A 26,545-nucleotide genomic window follows, 5' to 3' on the forward strand; every position below is an offset into this window, starting at 1 on the left:
TGAGAACACTCCTTAAAAAATATTCAATTTTTTGTAATTTTCTTTACACAGCTGTAACAGACAAATGCAAAGTTCGTACCACATAGTTCCAAGACACACTATGTAACAGGACACACACAGGAAAACGCAAGTTGCCCTAGTAAATAAGCTCTTCATACGCATTAAAATTTCCAAGACAAATTGGCTCTATTGGTCAGGGAGGAAACATTTTTGTACTTGTTACTTGTCTCTTCTAATGAAAAATATAATTTCATCTCTGATCAATCTTTATTCTTGGAGAACAACATGAGATTCATGCTGACTAGCAAAGTTAAGCAATATAAAAATCACCACTAAGACACACCTTATTCATATGAACACACATTGACAAAGTGGGAGCATACAGAATTTCACTGTAGGTATTCTTTACCTTAAAGAGAGGTGGTTATAAACAACAATAAGCCTTTAATATTAACCAATTCAACCAAAGGAGAAAAGCACTGGTATCTTTAATGACATCACCTTCTAACCATGCCTACTGCTGTCTACCTGACAAGCTTTCTTCATCTTATGAAGTTCAATAAATACATATTTAAGCAGATAAAAGTAGCCAAAAGCTTCTCCCCTCTTACTATCCCTATCCCTCCTATTTCCCCTATCCCTCCGTTCTAATGGCAGAGAGTAGAAAAAAGGTGAAACCTTATGTGTATTTTCAGTTAATTATAATTCAAGTAGTTCAAGTTCTGCCAAAACTCTTCTGAGCTAGAAGTAACAGAACTGTACTGCATGACTAGCTTGTATTGGCAAGAAATACACAACTTACTGAAAAATGAATACTTCTTGCTACAATCTCTTGAAGAAAAAGAGGTCATGCTTTGGCAAAAGTGTCCCCCCCAACACATAAACACACTAGAATTGTTTCCTTTAAACCTCTGAGGTTCAAGCATACTTTAAGCATCTAGCTGCCACTCTCTCTTGGCCTGAGGTTTTCAATGATTCAAACTGCTTGGGTTTAAAAAACAACCACCACCCATACTAATAAGCTGAATTTACCAAGTGTTTTGATCTTTTGAATGCTTTCTGAATTACTAAAAACTGAAAAATCTTGAAGTCACACTAATCAGAGCACAAACCTCACTCTTACAATATACTTTCAAAACAAGCAGTGGAGGAAAGAATAAAACAACACAAAGGTGCTTCAGTAGAAAGTGATAAACCATAATATACTTTTTGTCTGTTTTTTAATAGAAGACTAAGGTGCCTTCTTTCACTACTGTATCATATGTTTGATGCTTCTGTGGCATTTGGAAAAAATAAACATTCAGACAGAAGAGTCACAGCTCTGCTAAACTACTTAAGAGTTAGAAATCCTAGTCTTGTTTAGATCATTATCTACAAAAGAATACATGTATATATGACCATTTCATAGCAACTGGACTGAGATTTGGTTACATCTCCTTTCTCTTAAGACGTCTTCAAACAGATAAAATATACTCATTCTGATTGTCATGCCAAAAATTATATACACAGTGTGTGTGCTTATAAAATTAGAGTCAATGAGCAAGTATTAGAAAAAAAATAAAAGCCTACTGACAGATCAGAGGCGCTGCGTAAACGCAAGTGACAGGTCAAGCGTAAGCTTCAGTTTCAGACGCAGGTTCTGATACTTCTTTGGTCCAAGCGTACAAAATATGCCACCAAAACAACTATAGTCCATTATCAGCCACCTGACTTTTACGCTGTCTTACTGAGCTTTCAGTCTCTGAATCTGCTAAAGGTTGTTCACTTAAGTCTTCTGTTTCTTCTTCCTCTGATTCTTTAGAAAGTGCCAAATCTTCTTCCAAGTCATCAGCACTTGAATTTGCTGCATCTTCTCCATCTGAGAGGTCCTTTACCTCCACAGTCTCTTCTACATCATCTGCTGAAAGCTCTGCAGCCTCCTCTGGTTCTTCTAATGCTGCATTCTCCACATTTTCCTTTTGAATCACTTCTTCTAAATGAAAGAAGAGTTGCAAATACTAAGGGGACATTGATTCTCAAAACAACATGTCTTTTAAAGTTACATCACTAGGTATTCTGAAGTATTCATGATTATTGTTGAAAAGTTCCATGTAGCATTATATTTTCCTGTTGCTTCAAGTAGATCTTCAATAGTATTTCTCTCTTTTTTTTTTTTTTTACTTAAATAATTTTGCTTTCATTTTGTTCTACAAGGTTATAAAATAAAGATAGATCGATTTTACTCGACTCTTTAAAGGTGTATTATTATTAAACAAACCAGTGAGAAAGCAATAAGATACTGGCTGGCAGGCTTTGTCAGGTAACAGCTGCTTTTGGATCCATCAGCTGCTCACGCGTGCAATGGATTTTGATTTGTCTTTCTTCTTAAAGGGATGAATAGCTAAGATGTTGAAGATGACAATTTTGCATGCTTAAGAATTTTAGATTTGGCCAATGTTTTTCTGGCAAGTATCATAGATGCATCTTCATCTTCAAACCAAAACATACACACATGTACTGAACTATAAAATCAATTCATAAATTAAAGGTAAGTTTTGCTTCCACTTGACAACACAACTATGCCACAAGGTATTCTGGAAATTAACACATAACTTGTGTTGATAAGAGACTAAGTAAATAAGACACTATGGTGTGCAAATTTTTGCCTCCCATACGTATAAAGAGCAGAATATTACTCCAAAGATGCCTTGCTGAGGAGGCAGGAAATAGGCTCTGAGGAGGCACCTTTCCTTCACATAAGAAAAACAATATGGAAATAGTCCCCCACATTTCCCCCTCCCTGTGTTACTTCCCTTAAAGCTTAAGGCATAACACAAACATTTCAGAGAAAAGTATGGTTTTATATGGTTAAGAAAAAAGATACACGTACACACCCCAAACCTCTAACCACCTATGGTTTTTTTTAGTTGTTTGTTTTTTTTAAAAAAAAAAAAAACACACAACAACAACAACAAAAAAAAAACATTCTCACGAACCTGGAACTAGAAAGTCTTTGGTTCACATAAAGACCATATAGGGGCTCTCAAAGGCTCAGTACTGCAACCAGGTCTATAATCTACAGCTAGTGATAAAACACAGCTGAAGTCTGCCCACCTGGCACTCACACAGATACAGAATTTTTATAGTTATTACTATTATACCAGCTAATTATATACGACAGACTCTAGATTCACTTGATTCCCTCTACCTCCTTCATCCCTCAACCACAAATTAGGGAACTATATAAATCCAGAATGTTGCATCTCCCAATGCAACAGACAGAGTATGCTTTAGGATATGGAGATGTCCAGCCAAAATAGATTCCTTCTGTATATTTAAATAATGTAGTGGATAAGCAGCTGCACAGAATACACAAAATCTAACATCTTTCTTCAACAGAATTTCTTATTTTGAATGCATTTAGCCTCTTAACTGTTGTGGAAGCAGCAAAGTACTGCATCTTTGTCTGATGGAATGGTTGCTTTACTATCAAACCTTCCACCTGGAGGGATATTAAAAATATTTTAGAGCTTGACGTATCAATCCTTCTCATAGTGTGACTAAAATGATTATCTTGATTACTGGTTCACAAATAAGTTCTTTACAGGTTATTGCGCTCCCTCCCATAATTGCACATTTAAAAACACACCGTATCTCACCCACTTAAAATTCTTACCAGAGGTTTCAGCTCTGCATCTTGACTTGGATGGGCAAAGGCAGTCTGAAATCAAAACCAGCATCTGAACAAAGGAAAAAGAACAAAATATGATATTCATTAACAAATACGCATTTCATCTCAGCAGCGCCTGCACTATCAGATTTGTACTGTAGGTATAAATTTAGTTAGCAAGCTGGTAATGAGCAAGCTGTGACTTGGGTTAATTCATTACTGTGCATTTTCTCAGTTTTGTTCCCCCTGCCACACACGAGGAGTAATTTTAATTAAAAAGCATGTTAAAAAAGATAAAGAAACTGATAGTCCAGAATAACAAGCCATTAACTGAAGTACACACTACAGTAAGGCACTAGTTGATTTATAAACTATTCATGACACCTCATACTGATTATTTAATACATACTGAAGACTCACGAGCTTATAACAACCGTTGTTAAGGATATACTTGTGAGAGCATTAGAGTATTTCAACATTTGAGAGCTAAACTACTGAATCTGAAAACTCAGATTTTAATCATATGAAGAATAGCAATCCATAGCTCAAGCACCACTGCTCTGCTGTGCCATTTGGCTATGAGCAGAGAACTGGCTAGTAAATAAACATGCAAATGGAGTAAGATGCAAGTGACCAGGGTCACTTTGGCTGATGTGGTTGTTGTGTGACCTGAGCTGTGCACATGCAGTCCAGTCCTAACTTGTGGAATCATCATGAAGCTAGTGCCACACTCTTTCTTATGAACCTCTCAAATGCTCACTCTGTTATACTTAACAGTGCCAAAAACGGTATGAAGGCTGTTAGTATTCTGGCACGCAGCTCCTAAGGCAATGAAGCTTACACAGGTCAAATAGTAAGGAATATCAATTTCCAACTGCACAGTTTTCAGAGAGCATCTCACAAACAAACTATGGATTATTTTATTCTTCCAGTTAACATGTTTCCTCATCACATGCCGTAGCCAAGGATCTACCAATGACTGACAGCGTAAGATTCCCATTATGTGTCCTCTGTGCGTATTTAGCAACGCAACTCTGGGTAGAACAATTTTAGTACTAAATGCACTGAACTGACACATTAAAACTGAGCGCTATTAATGTATACTCTACTGGAAATTACGGGAAGGTGAAGTAAGTACACCAAATAAAACACTCAACCAGACTCTAAAGGGCAGCAAAAACTCTAACCAAAGTTAACTCCTGAAGGACAAGGGAGGACAGGAATAAGGAAGAGAACTATACTTTAAAAAAAGAGGATTTGGCGAAGAATGACAGGTTCTGCCAACTTTTGATGTGCATCTTTTTAAAAAGGTTCTTCTACAAGAGCATCTAGAACAGAATAAAAAAGGACCAGACAACATTGTTCTTGTCACCATTCTAGCCACTGAGTAACTATTGAAAGTGATCAGTCTCTTCTCCTCCCCCACGGAAAACAGCACACTGACACAGCAAACAAGTTAGGGGCTTTGGGAAGAGATAGTATAAGAAAATTTTGCAGAAAGTTGGCTTCTTATCCAATTGAAGGCAAAATGTAGAATAGACAACACCTCTTTAATCGTGGAGAGTAGGCCAAATCTGGAAAAATTACATTGTAATTTATTAGCAAGAGTTAGGATTTGCTAACACTGAGTTCAAATTCATTTTCATCTCCAACACATAGCCAAATTTGGAGTCTACCCTAACATGCCAGTGGGCCAGGTGCTGAGTTACCATTGTCCAAATATTACTTGAAGAAAACATAATGGTGATTCAATACACTTACAAGGAAGAGCTGAAGCATTTGAAATTTTGCAGGAAAATATAAAGCATTCTCCAGAGCAGGAAAAAAAAAAAAAAAAAAAAAAAGCAACCCATCATCCTTCCCCTGCAGTCTCAGCAAAGATAAGTTTTTCTAAAATTAATCCAGATTTCCACAGGGAAAAGACAAGAATATAGTATCCACATACAATCCAACAAATTTTTCTAGTCACTTACTAAAATTCAGATCTTCATTGACCAAAAGAGTAATTTAGTTAAACAAAAGTTTAACGAAGTTTAGGAAAAGTGATTTCATGATTCACGTGTATTATGGAAAACTTTCCGTAATATCAGCTCACAATAAGGACAGCCACGATTGTCTTAGGCCAGCCATGAGAATGAAGAGATGCATCTGTCCTAACATCCAGGATATATCAGCCTAACCATTTTAAACTGTGTCTTTGCAGTTGCAGAACAGGTGTGCAAATCAAATAACCAGCCCATAAAAACTTATTCTCATCTATCTCTCTTGGATATTGATATTAGAGAGGTCAGAGCCAGCTTATCGAAGGATTCAGAGAGGAAACAATCTCATAGATAAAGCAAATTTGAACTTTTTCCAGTGATGGAACACATATAGTTCAGTATATGATCCTTAACATTCACATATGTAATTAATGGTGTACAAATGTTTGTTCAAGAAACCATTCTAATGCTTTGGAGACTAATATATGAATGTATTAATTCCGCTTATTGGAGCTGTCAGACTTTTGATTACTGATAAGGACTCAAACCCCAAGATCATGTGAAGTAAAAGCAGTAAAGTCAGATTTAGTAAGACCAAGCTGTAATCAAAGCTATGCCTTGAATTATAATAAATCAAGAATTTTAAAAACTGAATCTTCACCCAAGTTTTTAGAAAAATATCTTGTTCCTTTCACATTGAGTAACAGCACGGCAACATGCAGAAACATGCTTGTATTATTAACTCTCACACGTTTGTATTATTAACTCACACAAATACACAGCCTCATTTCACCTAATGCAAATTTCTCTGCAAAGACTTGTGTTTAAAAAAAAAAAAAGTTAGCAGTTGCACACACAATCCTGACCACATTGATATAAGTATAAAAGCTTCAATATAAAGGCCAATAATGATGTCAGTTATTTAGTGTATGAACTAACGTAATCTAGACCGGAGTGGGGGGAGAATAAGGACACATCACACCAAGAAAAAGGTTAAGTTATCTGAGTGAGTCAGCCTTAACCTCTACCAAAAGTAGGTACCAACACTGAAAAGTGGATCTTCAGTATCAAGTATCTAAGATAAGAATTTTAGTTGCACATATACTTATAAAGCAGTTTAAAATAAGTCACTTCAGCATAGGTTATCAGTGAAGATTATTTTTTGATTTTCAGTTACAGCAAAGCAAGAGTTTTAAGTGATTAAGAAATTAAGCCGCTTTCTTACCAAACCCAGGATTAGGCCAATCAATAAGGTTGCTAAGACAAAGACTGCGTAGGAAACCCAAACATGAATTCCAAGAGTGCCAGTGAGGTAGTTATGAATTTGCTGCAAACAAGAAGACAGACTTAGTATCTTCATATCTAAGACTGCATATAAAACACTTCATACTATCATAAATAGACATCTAATCGAGATCTTTCATTCAACAGTATTTATACCAAAGTCTTCTCTCTCATAGCCTAATCATTCTTAAATCTCAGATTCTTCTTATGCCATTCAACCTTTTCCTTACTGAACTGTTCACCTTTAAAGACTTTTTAGGCAAGGAATGCACAATTGAAAATATTCAGCAGTAGAGGTACGGTATGCAATCTTACTGAAGTGAAATGCACGAGGAAGGCTTAGCACTTCAGCTTGCCAGAGGCTCAAAGTATACAAGAAAGTATCACAACATTCTTAATTCTTACATTCTCTAAAAATGTGGCAGCTGCTGGAGATGGCGGGGTGGGGGGAGAGCATAGACAGACCAATGGTGTGAACCTGTACAGCTGTTCTTACAGCCTCTGTTGTAGAAAGGAGACCACAGTGTGAGCATGCCTGCGGATGAGGGTCACAGCAGCAACAGAAGCCTTTGAAGCAGATAAGTAATTTAGAATTTAAACACTACGAGACAAGAAGCAACCAAGCTACAGTGAAAGTAAGTGCCATCTGATACCCAGTTACCAAATAAACTAGTGTGTGGTGGGGTGGGGTTGGGGGAGGGGAAGGGAAGGGCAAAGTAATCTCATATGCAGCTTTACCCTCCCGTCCCCCGTAATTACAGCTAGTAAGTAAAGTGATAAACACTTAAGTCACATAAGATCAAATACTTAAATTTGGAAATTTATTCATTAACTAAAATGAAGCCATTTAATTTTTACTTGGGTTCTTAATTCTTAAAATGAGCCACCAGTTCTAAACAGGTACTGAAGTGATTTGGTATAAATTTAAGAGATCAGTATGAACACAACAATAAGATTGCTTTTAAATTGAACCTCATTATTCAAACTTAAATATGATGTTTGACTAAACCAGCCATCCAATGGAGTTGGAGAGTCTAGCTAGAAGTAAATTGTGACATTAGATCTCTTCCAAATTTATACTATTAGAAAACAAACTACAATCGGTATTTATGAAAGCATATTTAAATTCAAAGAGTATTCTGACTTTTTAACGTCACAATACTTTTTAGCCTTTTTTAAAGTGTATCATCTAAAAAACAAAGATAGCACAGCAAGAGAGTGTGGCAATATACAGCTGAAATATTCATTAAGGTGACAGCAAGTAAGAGAAAGACTTCTCAGAGCATTTAATTTTTCAGCAAGGAAACTAGACAAAGACATTATTACACAGCATCAATGGAGGAGAAAAGTCAGAAGGCTATAAATGAAGTTATATCCTCCAATGAAAATAAGAACCAAACATGGCTTGCACAGAAGTTCTAATAACTGAAAAAAAATCTATTTAATTCTGGGGTAGTTAGATGTTTGCCTGAAGTGCTATAAATTGTTCACACTACTAAACCTATTTTTTGTACTATGTGTTACAGTCTTAAGACTTTCTCCTTCAACACGTCACAACTAAAACTAACACTAGTCTTAAGAGTCACCCAATTTTGGCTACACTTGGTGATTTTAAGAAAGTGCATGTTTCCTGATCAAAGTTGGACAAGTCAGAAAGCTCTAAGCATTTGCATGCTGAAAGAAAGACTTGATAGCTCCCAGAAAAAGTCTCGAAATATTTTTAAACTGAAAACATCTTTAAGTGTTCACTGTAAGCAGTAAAGGGAAAATGCTGAGTTATTCTACTGTTTGAATGTGTTATGCTTCTATGTGAATTTTGTCTGAAACTCAGATGTAGAAATTCTTATTAAAGAATTAAGACCACTATTCTTTGTTCTTCTGTAGGATACACTGTGTAGATGAACTGCAAAAGAATGATTTAAAATTACAATATGAACCTGCATACAATCTTTAAGACTAGTATCCACAAGCTTTTATTGCTTAATACAAGTATTCCTGACATTTACAACCATTTTTGTAGCAGTTCCCGAAATAAATTCTTTGTCCATTTCATATCAGTACACTTTGGTAGAATATTTTAACTATATTAAGATAATAATGAACAGTAAGTATTCTCAATATTGATGACAATCACCTTTAGAATCACAAAGCACCACTGCTGGCATAGAGTCTATTACATCTGCAGAACTTCTTGTGCCAAGTAATTCTACATCCAATAAAGTTTTCCTTATGTTTCACTGTTTAAGTCGCATAAAAGTCACAAATAGGGTTTGATATCTAAACAATGTTATTCTTAGTCTAAAAATGGGGTAAAGAAAACATTACTGTATAGTTACTTACCCTGATCCACCCAGAGAGGTGGAAGAGTCCAGCCATGCCATGCATCCTATAAACCAAGGAGAGGGAAGGACAGATTCTCAGCCAGATAAAAGTTAAACTATGCAGTGCACAGTAACCATAAAAGATTACATCTACGATGTCCAATACAATTCAGACACTAATAGTTGTCACAAGAAAACTGTTGCAAATACATTTTCTCCATATTATGTTCATTTAAAATAGTGACTTGAGAGATGATATTTGGGCATAATCAAGGAAAAAAAGAATTCCACAGCATACCGCTATGCAACCATTACCATCTTTCTCCCTTTTCATAGTACCATAGACTCCTGTAGCTGCTCTCCCCACTACTATAGGCCTCCCTCATTCTCAGATGAAAAATATCTCCTGAATCTCTACATTTCATACACATTACACAGAACACACTGAGCCAGAATAAAATGCAGAGTATTCATGTCTTTGATTCACCTTTTAAATCATGCAAGCATCATTTCAAAGTAAACCCAACCTTGTGGAAGTGCAAACAATAATACACTGTGCAAGCACTACACAGTCTCCTATCCCACATAGGGACACAAGTATTCCTTGTAAATAGCTAAACAAAAACAACAAAAAAAAAGCCACCCACACACTTTAAAGCTAAACTCTGCTTGTCCCAAGTGGCCTGAAGTCATGAAGTAGTGATCTACACAAATAAGCATTCCAATATTTAGCAGATATTAAAACTGACATTTGTGTAATGACCAGCAGCCATATCTTAGGGTTTTTTCCCCCCCTTAATCCTTTAAGGAGATATAAACAAGCCTCAGCAGGCATGAACGAAATTCAGCGCAGATAATAAACTGCATTTAAAGGTGAGAAGGTGCAAAGCAGACTGCTAATACAGATTGCATCTGCAAAGCCTACATGTCTAGGAATAAAGGCCTTTTGTCTTTAGGTTATCAATATAGCACCCTTAACGACTAACTCACTACAAAGTGAGTTATATTTGCTGTTAATAAAAAACAAAAGTTTTACGTTATAGAAGATGGAGACTTCCATCCTGCTACCGGCTCCACAGCTTCCCATTTTCTCTCTAAAACATAACCTTGAAGATCCTCCAGTGTCCGTGAGCCTCGATATCTGCGAAATACTCCATCTTTTGCACTAAAAAGCATAAATACATATTAACAATACAGATATCCCAGAACTCTCTATATGGTTAAAAAAATTACAACACATTTGACATTCCTCAGAAACTTGAACATGCAGCATTCCCACTATTTTGAAACTGTATCCGTAATGGACAGTCTCAATTTTTAAACAGCATGAGTTTTCATCATCTATTGAAACTGATATTTTCTTAGATAAAAATTCACTCACACTTGTACAGCAAATACAAAGCACATGAGATTATCTACCACATCAATTTACAGGCAGATCCTAGAATTTAAAGAATGCCCATACACACACAAAGGCTCCAGTCTTGCAAAACTCTGCAGGAAGTCATGGTATTAAGTGTATTTAAAGAATGACACCTTCTGTTAGAGAGAAGATGAAACAAGTATCTTGCATGATTTGTTTTTAAAAAACATTCATAATATAGGAATTTTAGTGAAGTCATTTATGCTAAAGAGAATATGCGGATAAGACCTTGACCAATATAACCAGAGCTCTAAGCAATAGCCTGAAGTCATACTAGAAGCCACAGTGTTTCTTCATTTTCATCTACATTTCATAGTTACAGTTTTAAGGAAAGAAGTACAAGTGCCTACTGGTACTGTATGTCAACATACTAAGAATTCCAGCATTAACAGAAGCATTACTAGTGAAATATTTATTCAGTTTTAAATATTATCTAGCTAAATCAATTACTCAAATGACAAGTTTAAGTGACAAACTTTTATAAGGTCAAATGTCTCTGCTTTCATATGCTCAAGTTTCTAGAAGCTTTTACTGCAAACTTAGTGTCAGTTGTTACAAGTATTATTAAATATTGTTTTTAGACTGAAAAACGCTTCACATATGCGGATACATAGGTTTGTAGGAAAATCATTCACAATAATTTTAAAATACATGCTTTATGTTCATAAGTGTACCGAACTCCTGAGAAGCGTTTCAGATTCACAAAACCGAAATAAGCCAGTTCTCCATTACATTTACTATGCCATCATTCAGCAAATAAGATAGAAAATAAGTATGTACAGAAACAGACAATTGCTTCCAGGATTACAAACTTACTGGTAAATTGTAGGAAGTGTTGTGACAAAGAAACGACCACTCAAGCCTGGGGGGGGGGGGAAGAAGAGAAAAAACAGAATTTTAATTTTTTTAGATTATTAAGTAAAATTGAATTTTCTCAGCGTTCTGAATTATCAGTAAATATCTACTAAATACTGCTTTTGTAGACCAAACAGCCTATATAATTCTTATCTTTGGTATGAACACACTTACTGTTTGTCTTCAAAAATGCTACAAACAGTAACAGACTGCCATATTAAGGGAAAATGCTTACCTTGAAAAATGTTTACTATAGAATGATTTTTCTATATGGATTTCACTCATGATGCATATTTGCACACAGCTGAAGTCTCTGACTATACCTACAGCATGTCCCTTCAATTAAAAGGAGGGCCACTCAAATGCACCCACATTCCAATTATCTTAGTAGTTTGTAATCTCCTCAGAACAGCACAAGACTGAAATCTACTCAGGCAACATCTTGAAGAGCAATTGTAAAGGATCTATGTACTTGCAACAGTGCACAATCTCATCTAGATGACTACTCTTTGATCTAAAAAGTTGGGCCATTAAAAATAGTGATTTTAACAGTAGCTTATAGAACCTAGACCCTGATTTTAACTCATCCTCTGGCTAATCTGAAACTATTCAGAGGTATGTACTTCATATTTCAGGCATTTTGAAGTCATACAAAGGAGAGAGAAAATTAATCTCCATATTTGCTTGTTTCTTCCAAATAATTCAAATATGCTTCACAACTAGTCTGTCTGAAATGCTGTAGAAAAGCACAATCTTTTCCCTCAAACATGACTATGGCAAGATGACAACATTTTGGATGATACTATGTTCTCATCCTTCATTCCTATCTCTCATTTCCCTCTTAGTAAATAAAAATGGAATGCCAACAACTTGGTAGTAAAGCTTGAAGTCTTTCCATTCTGTTCTGTAAAATATTGCAAATATAAGCCATGAGATTCAGTTTTTACATCATCCAAAAGGTTAGGTCATGTCAGCATTTTGAGCATTAGACAGAAGGTGGCAGAAAGGACAAAAGAAAGCTGAAGCAGGGCTTCATAAAGCTGACTGGAAGCGATCCCTGCATTGGAAACATGCTCTTTCACTGACTGGCAAATAATCTTTTCACAATATCAACTTAGAGAGCAACGATGTAATTCAACTCACACAGTAGGGAAATTTTCTAAATCAAAGTAGATTAGAGATGGAGGAAGAAGGTGTTTGAAATTCTCCAGCCTTCCATTCAGTTCTGCTACAGAGTAATAAATGCAAACACTTCCAGCATCACTGCTATGTTTGGTACAGCAATGAAGATCTCCCACTTTATGGACTCATTGCAAAAAGGAGCCAGGTGCGAAGCAGAAAGGTCTCTATCTCATAAGCAGTCTGTCCAAAAGACTCAATCAACTAAGCTGTCAGTTGAAAAATGCTACTTGCTCCGTACTCTGAAAACTGAGGTCTGTCAGGGCTACTTGATACTACTATCTCCTGACAATTATGGAGAGGGAACAAAAATATACCATAACACACCCCCCCACGCACACACAAACACTCCCTACAAGGGATAAGATAATCTCACCTTTGCAATTAGCAATGTTACTTTGAAATTTAACACATTCAACTTAAAGACACTGCAAAAGAGAAAAATGTGCTACTAATGCATGTGCTACTAATGTTATCTGTTTTGGGATAGAAATACAGCAGACTTTAGAGGTTATCTGTCTCTAGAAATGTAATCTAACTCACTTAGTAAGGACTATAGTTCCTCTAGCCAGCAACACTCATTCACAAAAGAGTCCAATGTAAGGAGTGAGAATCAGTTATTTAACTTTTCTTTTTATAAAGTTCTGAAAATGTTTTGGGGAGCTAAATCTTTATCCAACTTTCACAACAAAGCAGCCAGCACTCTGCACCAGGAAGTCAGTCAGAAAGGAGTACAAGAAGCTTTTGCTTTTGGCAACAAAGATGCCAGATTGAATCAGTCCAGGTATTTTAAGAAGTTCCAGTAGTAGTGCATTTCTTAGTGTGAATCTCCCTGCAGAATATACAAAAAAAGCTTTTGAACATATATTAAAAAAAGAAAAATCAAATCAAGTATAAGATTCTTCAGAGTTCCAGAAATGAAGTTTCCTGCACTTGAATTTTTCAGCTTTCTGCTTTTTAGTACCATATTTAAACTATTGGCCAGTTGCAGAAATCTTGTTAAAAGCATGTCAAAACAAAAACTGATATATGCCCATTATGAAGTCAACAGATAACCAAGAATAGGAAAAAAGCCTTTGGTGTATGCAACTTAAAATACTCACAAAATACAGAAGCCATTTAAAATTTTTTGCTGCTTTTATCAAGCAAGTAGTGAAGAAAGACCACAGAAGATCCAAGAAGTTTTGTTTTAAAAGTACAGCTAAGTGCTATGATTGGGAACCTAAGAAAATGTACTGCAAATAGACAGAACTTCAAGATCCAGAGGCATCTCCACTACTTGGTCTCAAAATGCTCAAAAAAGTACATAAAACTTTAATAATACTAAAATACTTTAAAACAGGCAAGTAAAGCAACTGCAGTATGCTGTAATCCTACAAGGGCTCTGGTAGTCCTGTAATTCACAGCTTCTGTTCTTTGGTTTGTGCTGTAATTAAGAACCATGAATAGCTACTTTTTTCTCCAGGTTTTAGAAGTGCAATTCCATGCAACCCTACACACATCCATTTTTTGCCCTAATATACTGCAGTTTGACTGCTTTCAATTTGATAGTGTTACATAACCAATGCTAATTAAGGCACCATTGGGTAGGCAAAAAAACAGGTAACAGCACCTAACCATACCAAGAAGGCTGAAGCATAGGCCTACAATAAAGCGGACCTCAAAGAACTCTGAAAAGCTTCCAAAAGAGCTCAAATACCTTAAGAATTACATCACAGGTTAAATCTGTATTAAAGAATTGCCTTCCAGTTCGATCATTCACTAGTTTCACAAATAGCCACAGTTGCCGTACTTCATACTGAACTAGATACTGTAGGTATATTAGGCATGCTTTGCTACAACCACAAATCACTTTAGTCAGTCCTTTGACTTGCAGAAGTTAAACATCCTTAGAGGTCAAATTCTCATCAATATTAGAATTTAAAACATCTAAGAGACTTCTAGTTAAAAGAGATAAGTATCTAGTGTAACTCAGCAGTTAGAAAAATTTAGACAAAAACAAACAAACAAACAAACAAAAAACATCAGCTCCTGACTCCTCCAGATCCCAGTTCTTCTATTCAAGGTCTTTAACAGAAAGACTAATTCGTTCAAGATCTCTAATACTGTTTTTACAGCGTCACTGCTGATAGAACATTTTAAAGTTAGTCACACCCAAACGCAGCAATCAAGACTGAAATCCTACTGTTTAAACACCGCATAAGCAAAGAGTCCCTATCTAATAACTAAGGCAAGGTAACGGGATATGTTTATAATGCATCCTCAATTGTAGTCTTAACTAGCCACCAAGAACACCACAATAAGTACCCCTATTCTGTTAACACAAGGAAGCAGAAGTTAACTTTAATTAAGATTATTTTCTGCAAAAAGCCCCAGTGTTCAAAATCCTGTTTATTAAACTGTTAAAGATTAGTATACGCACTAAAGAGCAGCCCCACACCAAGAGCTTTTTGGCATCAGAATTGTTGTATACCTGCAGACATTTAACGAAACATGAACCAACATTAGGTCTGGAACGATTGGCATTTCTTACGAACTTAAGCTGTGGTCTCAGGTACAGAAGTTTCAGTCATCTCCCTGCTACTAACTTTATCAAGTTAACTTGTTCTTTTATTATTCAAAACCGTGATATGCCAAACAAGATTTGCACACTCTTTGACAGGTGAAAAATACTTTCAAGTTCAGCCTTTTTATTCTAGTAACACCTCTTCCTAACTCTGTCAAAGATCACTGATACAGTCTTTCACCCCCTCAAAGCCAAAATAAGCATGAAGCATTCCCAAGACATGCAGAGGTTTAAACAATCTTGGTATTGCTTAAACAAACACACATTCAAAACTTAGAAAGGAGTCACTAGAGCAGACACAGATAAGGCTGTTTCCTACCTATTCACATAAGTGCAAATACAGTGTTTGCAGGCATTTATGCGTATGTGCTTCTCCAACAATAAAAAAACCCTATCCATTAAAAACACTATTACAATTAAACAAGACAATGAAACAGCACCATAGTAGAAACAGTTAAGTGAAATGAACTTATTAAAGCAGACTCACACTGTGGTATTACTACCACACCCTGAAAGTCTCAGTAACTGGAAGCTATAAACTAGATATAACTGTGGAGAGAGAAAGGAACAAGACAGACAACAGCTTCCCATGAAGTAGATTAAAATCAAAGATAAGTCCATTTTAACACAGTATTATGTTGGATCACTCACCTGATGATTTTTTTTAAACCTTCCTATTAAGTTTATAAACTCCTAGGCTCACAAATGCGAGCTATGGTAAGTAAAGCATGAATAACATTATTGGTGTGTCTGGAATACCAGCCAAACCAGAAAAGAGCTTTCTAAAATCAAAATACAATGCAACACACTCCCAGATGCTGAGAGACACTTATGATTAATAATTTCTTTTATTAAAAGACAGTCTATTTCACATCATACCTGGTTCTTGAGTGACATCCACCTTTCCCACAGTGATATCTAGATGTTTACTTTCCTTCGCAAAACTCTCCCATGTCAATTCAATTTGTTGACAAGCTGGACACCAAGGAGCATAGCTAATGGAGAAACAGGTTAAATATTTTAGTATTCTTATCCTTATATACATTCAAATTGATTTAGTGTACAGTGAAAATACTAAAGCATCAATCACAAACTGCTGTTCTTTAATCAAAATCTGCAAATAAGACAACCAAATAGTTTTCTATCAATCTATACATCTCTCCTCGTGTTATTAAAAACAAATCCCCATACTTGAAGAACTCATATCCAAATGCCTCACCACTCCGCACGTATGATTCATTCTATCCACACATAAAAAATAGACCCATTTGCACAGCTGCTCTCAATTACTGAAGCCAGCCTGTCCTCTGAAGTGGCATCCCTCAACATAACATTTTGTATTGATTTCACACACCTCAGAACTTCTACAAATCACACTTGCTTTAGCCCACTACTCAATACATCAAAGCACATCCGTTGTGTTTGCACTCTTTAGAGATTTGAAAGTAGTTCAAATCAAATTTCTAGTGCTCATACTATGTATTTTCAAGCTTTGTTTTTCCTCAGAATTAATTTCAGGGGAAGGGAACGGGGGGGGGGGGGGGGGGCCAGTATGTTTTAAGAGTTGGGTTTCCTATACTAACAACTGAAATATCCAAACCAAGGTTGCAATTACAACTGATTGCCGTTTCCCTGATAGCATCAGGGAAAGGCCATCTAATTTAGAAAGGATAACATCAGATAGCACAATCAGATCCATTATCCTAGCTAGGTACCGCTTAAATGCTGATAGGATCCCATCTGCCATCTTTACTTACTTTACCTTAACCTAGCTTACAAAGCTTATGCCAAACTTACTTCTGCAGCTAGCAACGGTCTGCCACACATGCAATTAAGATAACACGCACGTGTACATATGTAACTAAAGATAACATTATTTATCTAAGTATAGTACAAAGTATAGTACATAACTGAGCTGTGGCAATCACCACATACTTTGCATTTGCAAAATGCCAAATGTGTAAGAGACATTTAGGTGGTTTATCCTAATTTGGGGGGGGGGGGATTTAAGCACATGTTTGCTGGCTTAAAATGAAAGGAAGCAAAAGCAGCAGGTCTAGAGACACCCTATCTCCCATAGCGTTCCGTATGTACTACCATGCTTTTCATCCACAGCTAAGAACAAAAAAAAAAAAAAAAAAAACCCACATATGAAGAAAAGAAACCAGAAAAAGCTAGGAACAGAAGCCCAAAACACATATTATATCTTATTCTCAATGGCAACAAGCACTAGAACTCCATCCTCTCATTGGTTTTCCCTTTATAACTGCAACATCACATCTGAAGTTTATTAGACTTCAAGTACAATGAAGTGTAACATACAGCAAACATTGAGGCAGCTGCCAACCACTTAAGTGTAAATACTCAGGCTCAAAGTTTACAGGGTTGTCTAATAGCCCATTTTAGTCTCTAAATCCATCTCAAACAAGAGTGTTTCCTTCATACACATTTCTGTGTAAGCATATCTATATCCTAATCTTAGCTCTCCACTCAAAGATAAGATAGAAATAACCACTATTTACTACACGAGTTAAAAATAAATAAATAAATAAATAAATACATTTCTTTCCTGTAAGCTTCACTGCAATCTTGCTTAAAAAAAAAGGGGGGGGGGGAAGAAACAGTCAAGATATATTGCACTAGGAATAGTCATTGTGAGAAAGTCTCCTATTCTCAGAGATGCTAGGTTTAATGTCCCGGTGACATAAGAAATACCGTAAGTACTCATGGCGACCATCCAGAAAATATGCTATTAATTACATGGAATCTCATGGATTGAGGTAGCCTTAATCAAGTTAGAGATATCAGATTTCGATAAGAAAGCATCAGAGGGACAATTTTGAGGAGCTAGGAGAAGGAGAGAAGAATCATGGTCCAGAAGCCCTCCCCCTCAATGGCTTCTGGGCACTTGCAACATCTATATCTAGCATTCAACCTGGGCAAAAGTAAGCAAGCACTAATCTCTTAGGCCAGAACATAGCCCATGGTGCAGGCTACTAAAAATTTCTGTGTCCCTTGTAAACAACTAGTCAAGAACTTCACATAAAATAAGCTGGTATCTTCAGTTCTGCTGCTGCAGGATACAACCAAGTCCACCATCTGCAGAGGCAGGTAATAGCCTGTGAGAAATTCCTTCCTGGACAGTCTGGCATGCTTAGCAGCCTACATACCCACCATACTCTAAGTGTAAACCTCAACAAAGAGCTGCCTTACCCCTCTGGATTGTCTGCCAGTATTACAATCTGACTTGAACAGCTGCACTATATCTTGTCCAGTGGGCTTCAGATGAGGAACGCTTACACTCTTATTGGCTCAGCAAAGATATTTCTCCAGTCACCTATAGAGGTTTCACGTAAATCAGACTGAACTGAAACAGGCAATTTCTCATAGAAGAGGGAGAATCAGATTTACTCTGAGTGCTTAGCAAACTTTTAATGGTAATTCTGAAACCTAAGTAAGTAATCCAACTTAAGAATCTTATCATTTATAAGCTAAAAGAACACAGGTTGAAAACAAGCATTGTATATTTGTTGCGCTACAGATGTATGATTTAAATGCAATGGTTTGTGAAGCAGCATCATTCTGTATGAGAGCATCTGGATAAACGTACGAGCCCTATCCTACCAGGAAACGTATCTTTAGTATCTTTCTAAAAGATGCTGCAAATGTTAGAAATTTCACATGCAAAACTACTGTTCTGCATTGTACTGCCTACAGACAGCTTTCAGTAACAGCTTGACAGATTCTATACATTAAAATAGAAACTACAGTTTATTACAATAGCTTGACATTACAACTGCATGACTGTCAGATAATGCTGCTGATGTTACTCTAACAAAGACAGAATTAGGAACATATTTTAAATCCAGCTTCTCTAGATGTATCACATTCATATCAAGCGAAAGGATACTTTAATCTTGGGAATCTCATATTTAAGGTACCATCTGACCTTAAACGCAAATTTGGCCCATATCAACACTCATGTTTTAATTTGATAGTCATGAGAATTCCTTCTAAATGAAATTAAGTGGAATATTGAATACATACGTGGCTAAAACAGTATTAAACAATTAGAATCATCTTTTCTTTAGCCCAAAGACATACTAAACTCCACTTATACCACAGTTCAGCAGTGACAGAACATAATTTGGCTTCCTAGTTTTTATCGTAGTATCAGAGGTAGCAGGGAACTGTAAGATCCAGTCACTTCAGTCAAACATTGGCACGTATAGTCTGACTTATCATATTGGCTTTGCAGTCCTGAAGCTAAGTATCCAATTTTTGCTACCTATTTTTCCCTCTATTCTCAGAGCACATAAGTCTTATTATAACTCTAACTCAATTCTGTCCCTTTTAGGAAAGGTACTGCTTACAGTAACCAAAGCCTTTTGCTTGTTTTCAGACTGGAGTAATATTAAGAGGTGCGATTGTTTTAACGATACTCAACAGAAGGGGAACGGCAATGTTGGAATAAAGTTACTGCTTCTGTTCTATCAAGTTTTTTTTTTTTTTTTAATCTTACTGCTACAGATTTCATAAACACGTTAGACTTGTTTCTAACAGAAATTCTGGATACTACTAACACACCGAATTAGTATTTAGAAAAAGTAAGTATTTCTCTGTAACATTCCAACACAAGAATTTATTAAATGCTCAGTCACCTATGCCAATTACAGAATGGTAAAACAGAATGATGCTTTCAGATGTCCCGTAAGAATTAGCTCTATAAAAGCGTATGAACGAAGCTGAAAGGGAAAGTCCAAGCTACCCTAAAAAGTCTTAAAAAAGGCAAGTGAACCACAGATGACTAATTACTGCCATAGAAAAGTTTCATTTCATTGAGTTATGGTGGATTTAAAGCTTCAATATAATAGCCTAGAAACATTTAGAGCTGTAATTCTCCTTTGAAGTGTAAAGCAAAAAAAAACCCACAGTATTTAATCTGCTTTTAAAATTGTGCTAATAATACTAGAAAGCAAAAGACAACTGTACTGTATTACGTTATTTGCTCCTTAGAACTTATTAGCTCTTGTACACCATTACACATTCAAACCGTGTGGTGAGATGTTGTAGCACAAGTCATCCTTCTTCAGGCTAGCTTCTCCACTTCACTTCTTCCAGATGCCTCTCCCTCTCACTATTCTCTGCACTCTCCCTCCTCTGTTCTTTCAGGTAATAGCTTTCCAACTGTTTCTCCATGATCTGACTCCTTCCATTAGCCTGTCTGTAAAGTATGGCATCATTTTAGTTCAAAACAAAACAAAAAAGAAAGCTCCAAATAGCGCGGAGAGACATGCGTTAGTATTTTGCACTATAACATACAAGTCTTCAGCACATGGTATATTCAAGACATCTACACAAAAAACTGCCGCTAAATGGTGTTACTACATCGTACATTTCTTGCTACAACAGCTATTATACCTTAATTTTCTTTTCTGCTCCTGAATCGCCAAACACAACCAAGTGGTACTCATCACACTGCCGCCTTTGCTGTATTAAGAGAAAGGCCAGCAGCCTGGGTGCTCTAGACTGATGAAATTGGAGGTATATTGTTCCTGGTCATTACAAGTGTTAAACATTTTTTCCCCCAGCAAACACATAAGAAAATAGAGGCAGTGCCTGATATTTTGGGTGTTATCGTAAAACTACCATCTGATTCATTCTTGTTCTTCCAGTCCTGTCTCTAAACCTATCTGTATTGTTGGTATTATAACTTCAGGAAAAGGTAAGTTTCAGAAAGTCAATTATATAGTTCTGGTCTGCTACTTAAAAAAAAAAAAAAAAGAAGAAGAAGAAAAAGGAAGTGAGCAGGTACTAGTCAAAGATGCACAATTTAGCCTCTAATCTACCAAAAGAAAAAAAAATACAGAAAAGATCTACCACAACAGAACAGACTTTGCCTGTCTGTTTTAAAGTGCTTTTGGTGCACTGGAAGAAACCTCTGCATTAGCCTCCAAATTCCCACTGGATGCTCCACAACAGATAAGTTCTAGAGTTTGCTAAAATCAGAGATGAAACAGGTTTTTGATTTTCTTCTGGATTCTCCTGCCAAGTTCCACACAAGTGCCTCAAAACCACAGGCTTGCCTGTAGTATGTATGAGGATGTCTGAGAGGTACTGAATTAAGAGCACTGTTTTTTTTTTTTTTTGTTTGTTTGTTTAAAAAAAAAAAAAAAAGAAAGAAAAAAAAAAAGATGGAAAGCCAAACAATCACTTTAAAATGATTTAAGATGTTCCAGGACTTAGGCAAATTAAGTTCCATCATTCTATATACTTACATCCCTCCTACAGTAGCAAAGCATCTACTAAAAAAGATATTTCAGTTTCACATTTTATCATTCCCTGCTCAGCCAGTGTGGTACAATAATTAGCAATATATTCAGTTATCAAACAAGAGTTCACACTATTTACTCACTTCCTCTGAGCTCAGTCAGAAAGCCTGCAGTAGCTTTGCAGCCAGACCAGAGTTTTAGTAACTTGAATTTCCCTCATCTTTTTTTTTTTCTTTTTTTTTTTAATTAATTGGACAAAGAAAAGTCTGGACACTAAGAAATCAAGACAGAAATAGACTCTACCCTTAAAAGCTACAGCCAGAAGATTTTCCAGCCCTACTAAGTAGTGAATCCAAGTTACAGTAAATGATACATAACTTGAAGAATTCTTCACCAACTTATTCACACAAACCGTTTATAGACAAAGTACTCAAAAGCACTAATCCCATGGAAACACCAAAACATTCGGCTAGACTTTTAGCATACTCCTTTGAAGCTCAAGACAAATGTGCTAGCAAGAAGTACTGAACCACTGTAACAAGTCTCACCTACTAGATAGGAGAAGAATGTTTTCACCTGTGAATGCTAATGAGTCAAAAAAGTGCAGGCCTATATTACACATAATATAAGATAGTCTTGAAAACATGATTATTACTTCACTGTCCTCCTGATTTTCACTTTGGATAGAACAGAAAGCCAAGACAATACTTCTTCAGAAACACACAGTGCTAAAAGTCTCCACTGAAAAAAAGGGAGTCAAGATGCTTAACATCCTGTGTGGGAACAAAAACTAAGGATTTTCCTGATGAGCAAGCACCTGAACTACTGTAGCGCCAACATGAACATAAAAAGTACAAAATTTCATTTGTAACCAGGCACATAAAGAACACCCTTAAATACTGATCTTCTTCAAAAAGGAGGATACTAAGCTAAGATCTGTCAAGCTTAGAACAAGCCATGTTTATAAATGCAAAATGCACTTTTTAAGGAAATACACCAAGAACTAGTTTTCCATAGATGTCTAATGCATACAACATTAAAAATACATACAAAAGAAAACACCTCATATTAACGAAGCATTATCTTGCAGCTACAGGCTAGAAATAAGCCAATAAAGGAGCCTTTTAAAACAGTTTGTTTCAATCTCATCCTATCAACAGTTCAGCATGCTTTGGCAGTTAACAGTAGGGAGAAAATGCTGTAATGTCTTTCAGAGACACAAACTTACCCAAAACATCTTTATCAATGAAATCCAGCAAGGTATCCACTGCCTGCAATTTTGCCAGCCGTGAATATTTACAAAAAGCTAGTCAAGTATATTAGAGTTAGGAGGCATGAAAGAAGAAAAGTCTTATTTCCACTACTAATGCTGCACACAAGTCATTTCTGCCTTTAAGTTCTTCCTTTTGTTCACCCCAAAGCAACTAAAAAAAAGTGGTAGCATAGAGTAATTGGCATACGCTATTTTCACAGCTGGAAAAACTCAGTTAATACGGAAGTAATAACAGTCACTTCTACTGGGACAGAAGGCTTCAAATGAGGGATTTAGAGCAGGAAACCAAGCAAAATATTTTTTTACAATGATTTTATTACAACATGAAATATGGTTTGGAAAATGACAAATAAACAAACCAATAAACCAAACCTCAGCAGGTTCTCTGAGCAAATGAAGCTCTGATGAAAGATACCACAGTCTTCTCAGAAGACCAGCTACACAGCACAGAAAGAACAAAACCAGCCAACTGACGAGCAGGATTTCTGTCCAGATCACCAGCTCAAAAACAAACAAAAATCAGTAGAAGACAAAAATTGTCAATGAGAAAACTGCTCTAAGAATCATAGGAAAGAAAAAAAAATCAGTACTGGATCTTAAACTGCTGTTCGGTTGTGACTGGGAATCTCAAATGATCATGAATTCAGAATCAGCAGCATTAAGTCAGCATCCTCAAGAAAGAGGGAAGGTTTTTTTTCCCCCATTTAGGACTAATTCTCTTAAAGAGAAGAGAATATCAAGAAACCCACCACACAAAGCAGCATGAAGTATCAAGTATCTTTTGTGCATCAAATATAGCACTCAAAGTAAGTTTAGTTTTGGCAACATAGCACCATCTCACACATTAAGCTAGCATTAATGCTAACTTTTCCACTACTGCTACTGTCAGCTACCTCTGTCACTCCAAATCAGAGGGCAACATTTCAAGTGAGGTATGAGCAAAGACACGCTAAGCAATTTAACTCTTCTCTGCCTCAAACACTTCAAATTTCAGTCAGTCACTTCCTCTCCTCTTTCTTCCCCAAAAGACTGCATCACTAGGTATTTAAATACTTTATCTTAGAAGGAGGAGAAAGCATTGAGCCACCATCGATGACAAGATTACCTTTTTCTCATGCAAGGTTCACTGACTTGTGTATTAACAGGCAACTTCATACAATGGCTTCCATATAGAACTAATATGCCACAAGAGGCAACACGTTTGATTTTTGAAATTTGAGAAGATAAACTATTTTCTCTCCCTCCTCAAGATCCTATCTTCTCCCATCCTTTAAGACATAAGTGAAACTGCCAAAATCCAAAACTTTGTCACAATAACGGCCAATTTCAAGTCTTTCAATCAGACATTACATGATTATCCAAATTTATCTGCTAATAACACTAGGTCTCCAGTAGGATCTTGAGCAGCAATGTTGCAAGTGAAGTGATATCCTCTTCCCCTAATCAGAAACTGAAGATAACTCAAATTCGATACTAAAACAGAACAACAAAAACAACAAACTAAAGCAGCCATGGAAACATTTATGAGGGAGTATGAGTTCAAATGCTGACAGCGCATATTCTCTTTCACAGGCTCCCTGCTTGCACCCTGTGTTTATCTAATATTTTAATCAAGATTTAACACCCACTCAATTACTAAGTCTTCAGCAGGCTACTTAGCTCACACATTTTCTGGGAAGTCAGGAGGATCTTGGTTAAGTGATATACACAATCTGATCATCTGCCATAACTCAGGGAGGCCCCCAGAGAATAAGAAACTTGACTTTACTGTGACAAATGTCCTTTCAGACATTTTTTCTCCTTTCTCTTATATGATCACATGAGATGCTATCATAATTCTGTTAGGTTGACTATCTAATCTGTTTATAAGTGTCAAAATCTCTAAAGAAGCAGCCCACATGCCACACACACACACACACACACACAAAAACCTATTTCTCAACTGCCCAGCACACAAATACCATGCGAACTATAAACTGTTTAAATTACTATTATTTAACTGCTCTGTTAAAAACATCTCAGGTTTCTTTCTTCCTTCTGAATACAAACAAGTGAGCTGCTTTCAAGTATAAAATGTCACATGCACTTCAAGAATAGTATCATGCCACAAGAGAAATGAAGACATCAGTGAAATCAGTTAACAGCACTGAAGCCCCTAGAAGTTAACAAGAAACTCTCTCTAGCTGTCAATAAGACAAAGAAACACAGAAAATTACAGATATCAGGATAGTACGTAACATTTATCACTTGGGAAATCCACCCTTGCTAAATGTACCTACCAAATTCTGCCTTCCTAATTTGCACAGGATTCAGTGAAAGTCCCAAAAGCATAAGAAGGGCGAGGTACCTTGCCCAACATAATACCCCAGCAAGGAACGATCGAGTAGGGCCACTTGAGTGTAATCGCCTAAGCCGCTGCCTACTAGGCCTCTTACTCTCTAACCTCCCAAGCCTCTAGGCAAAAAATCCGAAGAAAATATCTTTGTCACATTAGCTAAAATAAGCTCAACTGCGTGCCCGCAGGATCAGAGGCAACGATGCCTGGCGCTGGAAGAAGGAAAGGACGAGAGCACCGGCGTAGTGCTGCCCTGCGCGGACGTCCCGCCGCCCCGCCACCCCGGTGGGCGAGCCCGCGGGCTGGACGGGAAGGCGCTCGGCTCCTCCGGCACCTCGTCCCTCCCCTCGGCGAGGCGGGGGGCGACGCTGGCCGAGACGGGACGCGCGGGCCCGCCCCGGCCCGCTCTCTTCCCGCACGGCCCGGACGAGGCGCAGGGAGCCGAGCTGCCCCGGCCCCCGCGGGACAAGGCCGCCCCAGAGCTCTCCCGGGACGGGACGGGACGGGACGGGACGGGGCGGGCGGCCGTTACTCACAACTCCACCATCCACTGGCCCTGCAGCACCAGGCTCCAGTTGGAGCCGCCCAGCACCTGCACGCGGCTCCGCGGCCCTCCGGCGCTGCCCCCCGCCGCGGCGGAGGCGTGGGCGAGCGCGGCGGCGGCGAGGAGCAGCGCGACCGCCACCCCCGCCAGGCCGGCGCAGAGCCGCCGCCACCGCCCGCCCCCGCGGCCCGCCGCCATGTTAAACGAGCCCGGCCCAGGAAGTGAAGGCGGCAGCGCGCGGGCTCCCCCCGCCCAACCGCGGCGAGGGGGCGGGGCGGGGCGGGGCGGGGCGGGCGCCGAGTAACGGTCACGGCCTGCGGCGGGGGCGCGGCCGTTGGGCGGGAGCCGTTGGGGCGCGGCCGCCCTCGCGCCGCCCCCGCGCGGGGTTGCCGTCACGGCACGACGGCACCGCCGGGCTGGGCCGGGCCGGGCCGGGCGTTCTGGCACGGCGGCGGCGCGGTCTCTCCTGGCAGCGCTGCTGTCCTGACTGCGGCCGTTTTCAAAACACGGTGAAATACTTGCAGAAGTAGCAAGTACGCTGCTGTTCCTTCTTGTGTCCTGGAAGTACCTCAGCTGTAACGGAGTAGTGACATGAGCGATGATGAGGTGGAGGTTGCAGCAATGAGTACAGCTGGATATAGCTGCTCTTGCTCGTGTAAAGAAGCTGTATAGCGACCGCTCTTCCCTCTGGCACAGGCTGGAAAGGCTTGTGGGCAGCGTCTAGTCCACCCTCCTGCTTCAAGCAGGGTCATGCTGAATGCAGGGCAGGTAGCTCAGGGTTTTGTCCAGTTGGATCTTGAAAGCTTCATGGATTGAGATTGCACAGCATCTCTCTGGGCCATCTGTCCAAGTTTTTAATCAT

The 26,545-nt window shown here is 38.0% G+C and overlaps 1 protein-coding gene across 1 annotated transcript; it reads right to left on the minus strand.

Annotated features, from left to right (window-relative positions):
- Positions 1-25,881, minus strand: TMX4 (thioredoxin related transmembrane protein 4). The gene is made up of 8 exons (XM_062571282.1): positions 25,676-25,881; positions 16,139-16,254; positions 11,476-11,521; positions 10,273-10,401; positions 9,256-9,301; positions 6,857-6,958; positions 3,656-3,719; positions 1-1,972 (listed from the first exon to the last, which is right to left on the minus strand). Exons 1-8 carry the CDS (start codon positions 25,879-25,881, stop codon positions 1,686-1,688), a joined length of 996 nt encoding a protein of 331 aa, XP_062427266.1. The 3' UTR covers positions 1-1,685.
- Between the last annotated feature and the right edge of the window lie 664 nt (positions 25,882-26,545).

Source organism: Rhea pennata, chromosome 3 (genome assembly GCF_028389875.1).
Source record: "Rhea pennata isolate bPtePen1 chromosome 3, bPtePen1.pri, whole genome shotgun sequence".
Lineage (NCBI taxonomy): Eukaryota > Metazoa > Chordata > Aves > Rheiformes > Rheidae > Rhea > Rhea pennata.

Bases quoted from the DNA above. Each gene is read 5' to 3' on its own strand.
- TMX4 (XM_062571282.1), bottom strand. From the start codon at position 25,881: ATGGCGGCGGGCCGCGGGGGCGGGCGGTGGCGGCGGCTCTGCGCCGGC. The intron at 10,402-11,475 runs GTAAGTTTGTAA...TATGCTTTTTAG, and splicing joins ACACTTCCTACAATTTACCA to TGCAAAAGATGGAGTATTTC. The intron at 6,959-9,255 runs GTAAGTAACTAT...TCTTGTTTGCAG, and splicing joins ACCTCTCTGGGTGGATCAGG to CAAATTCATAACTACCTCAC.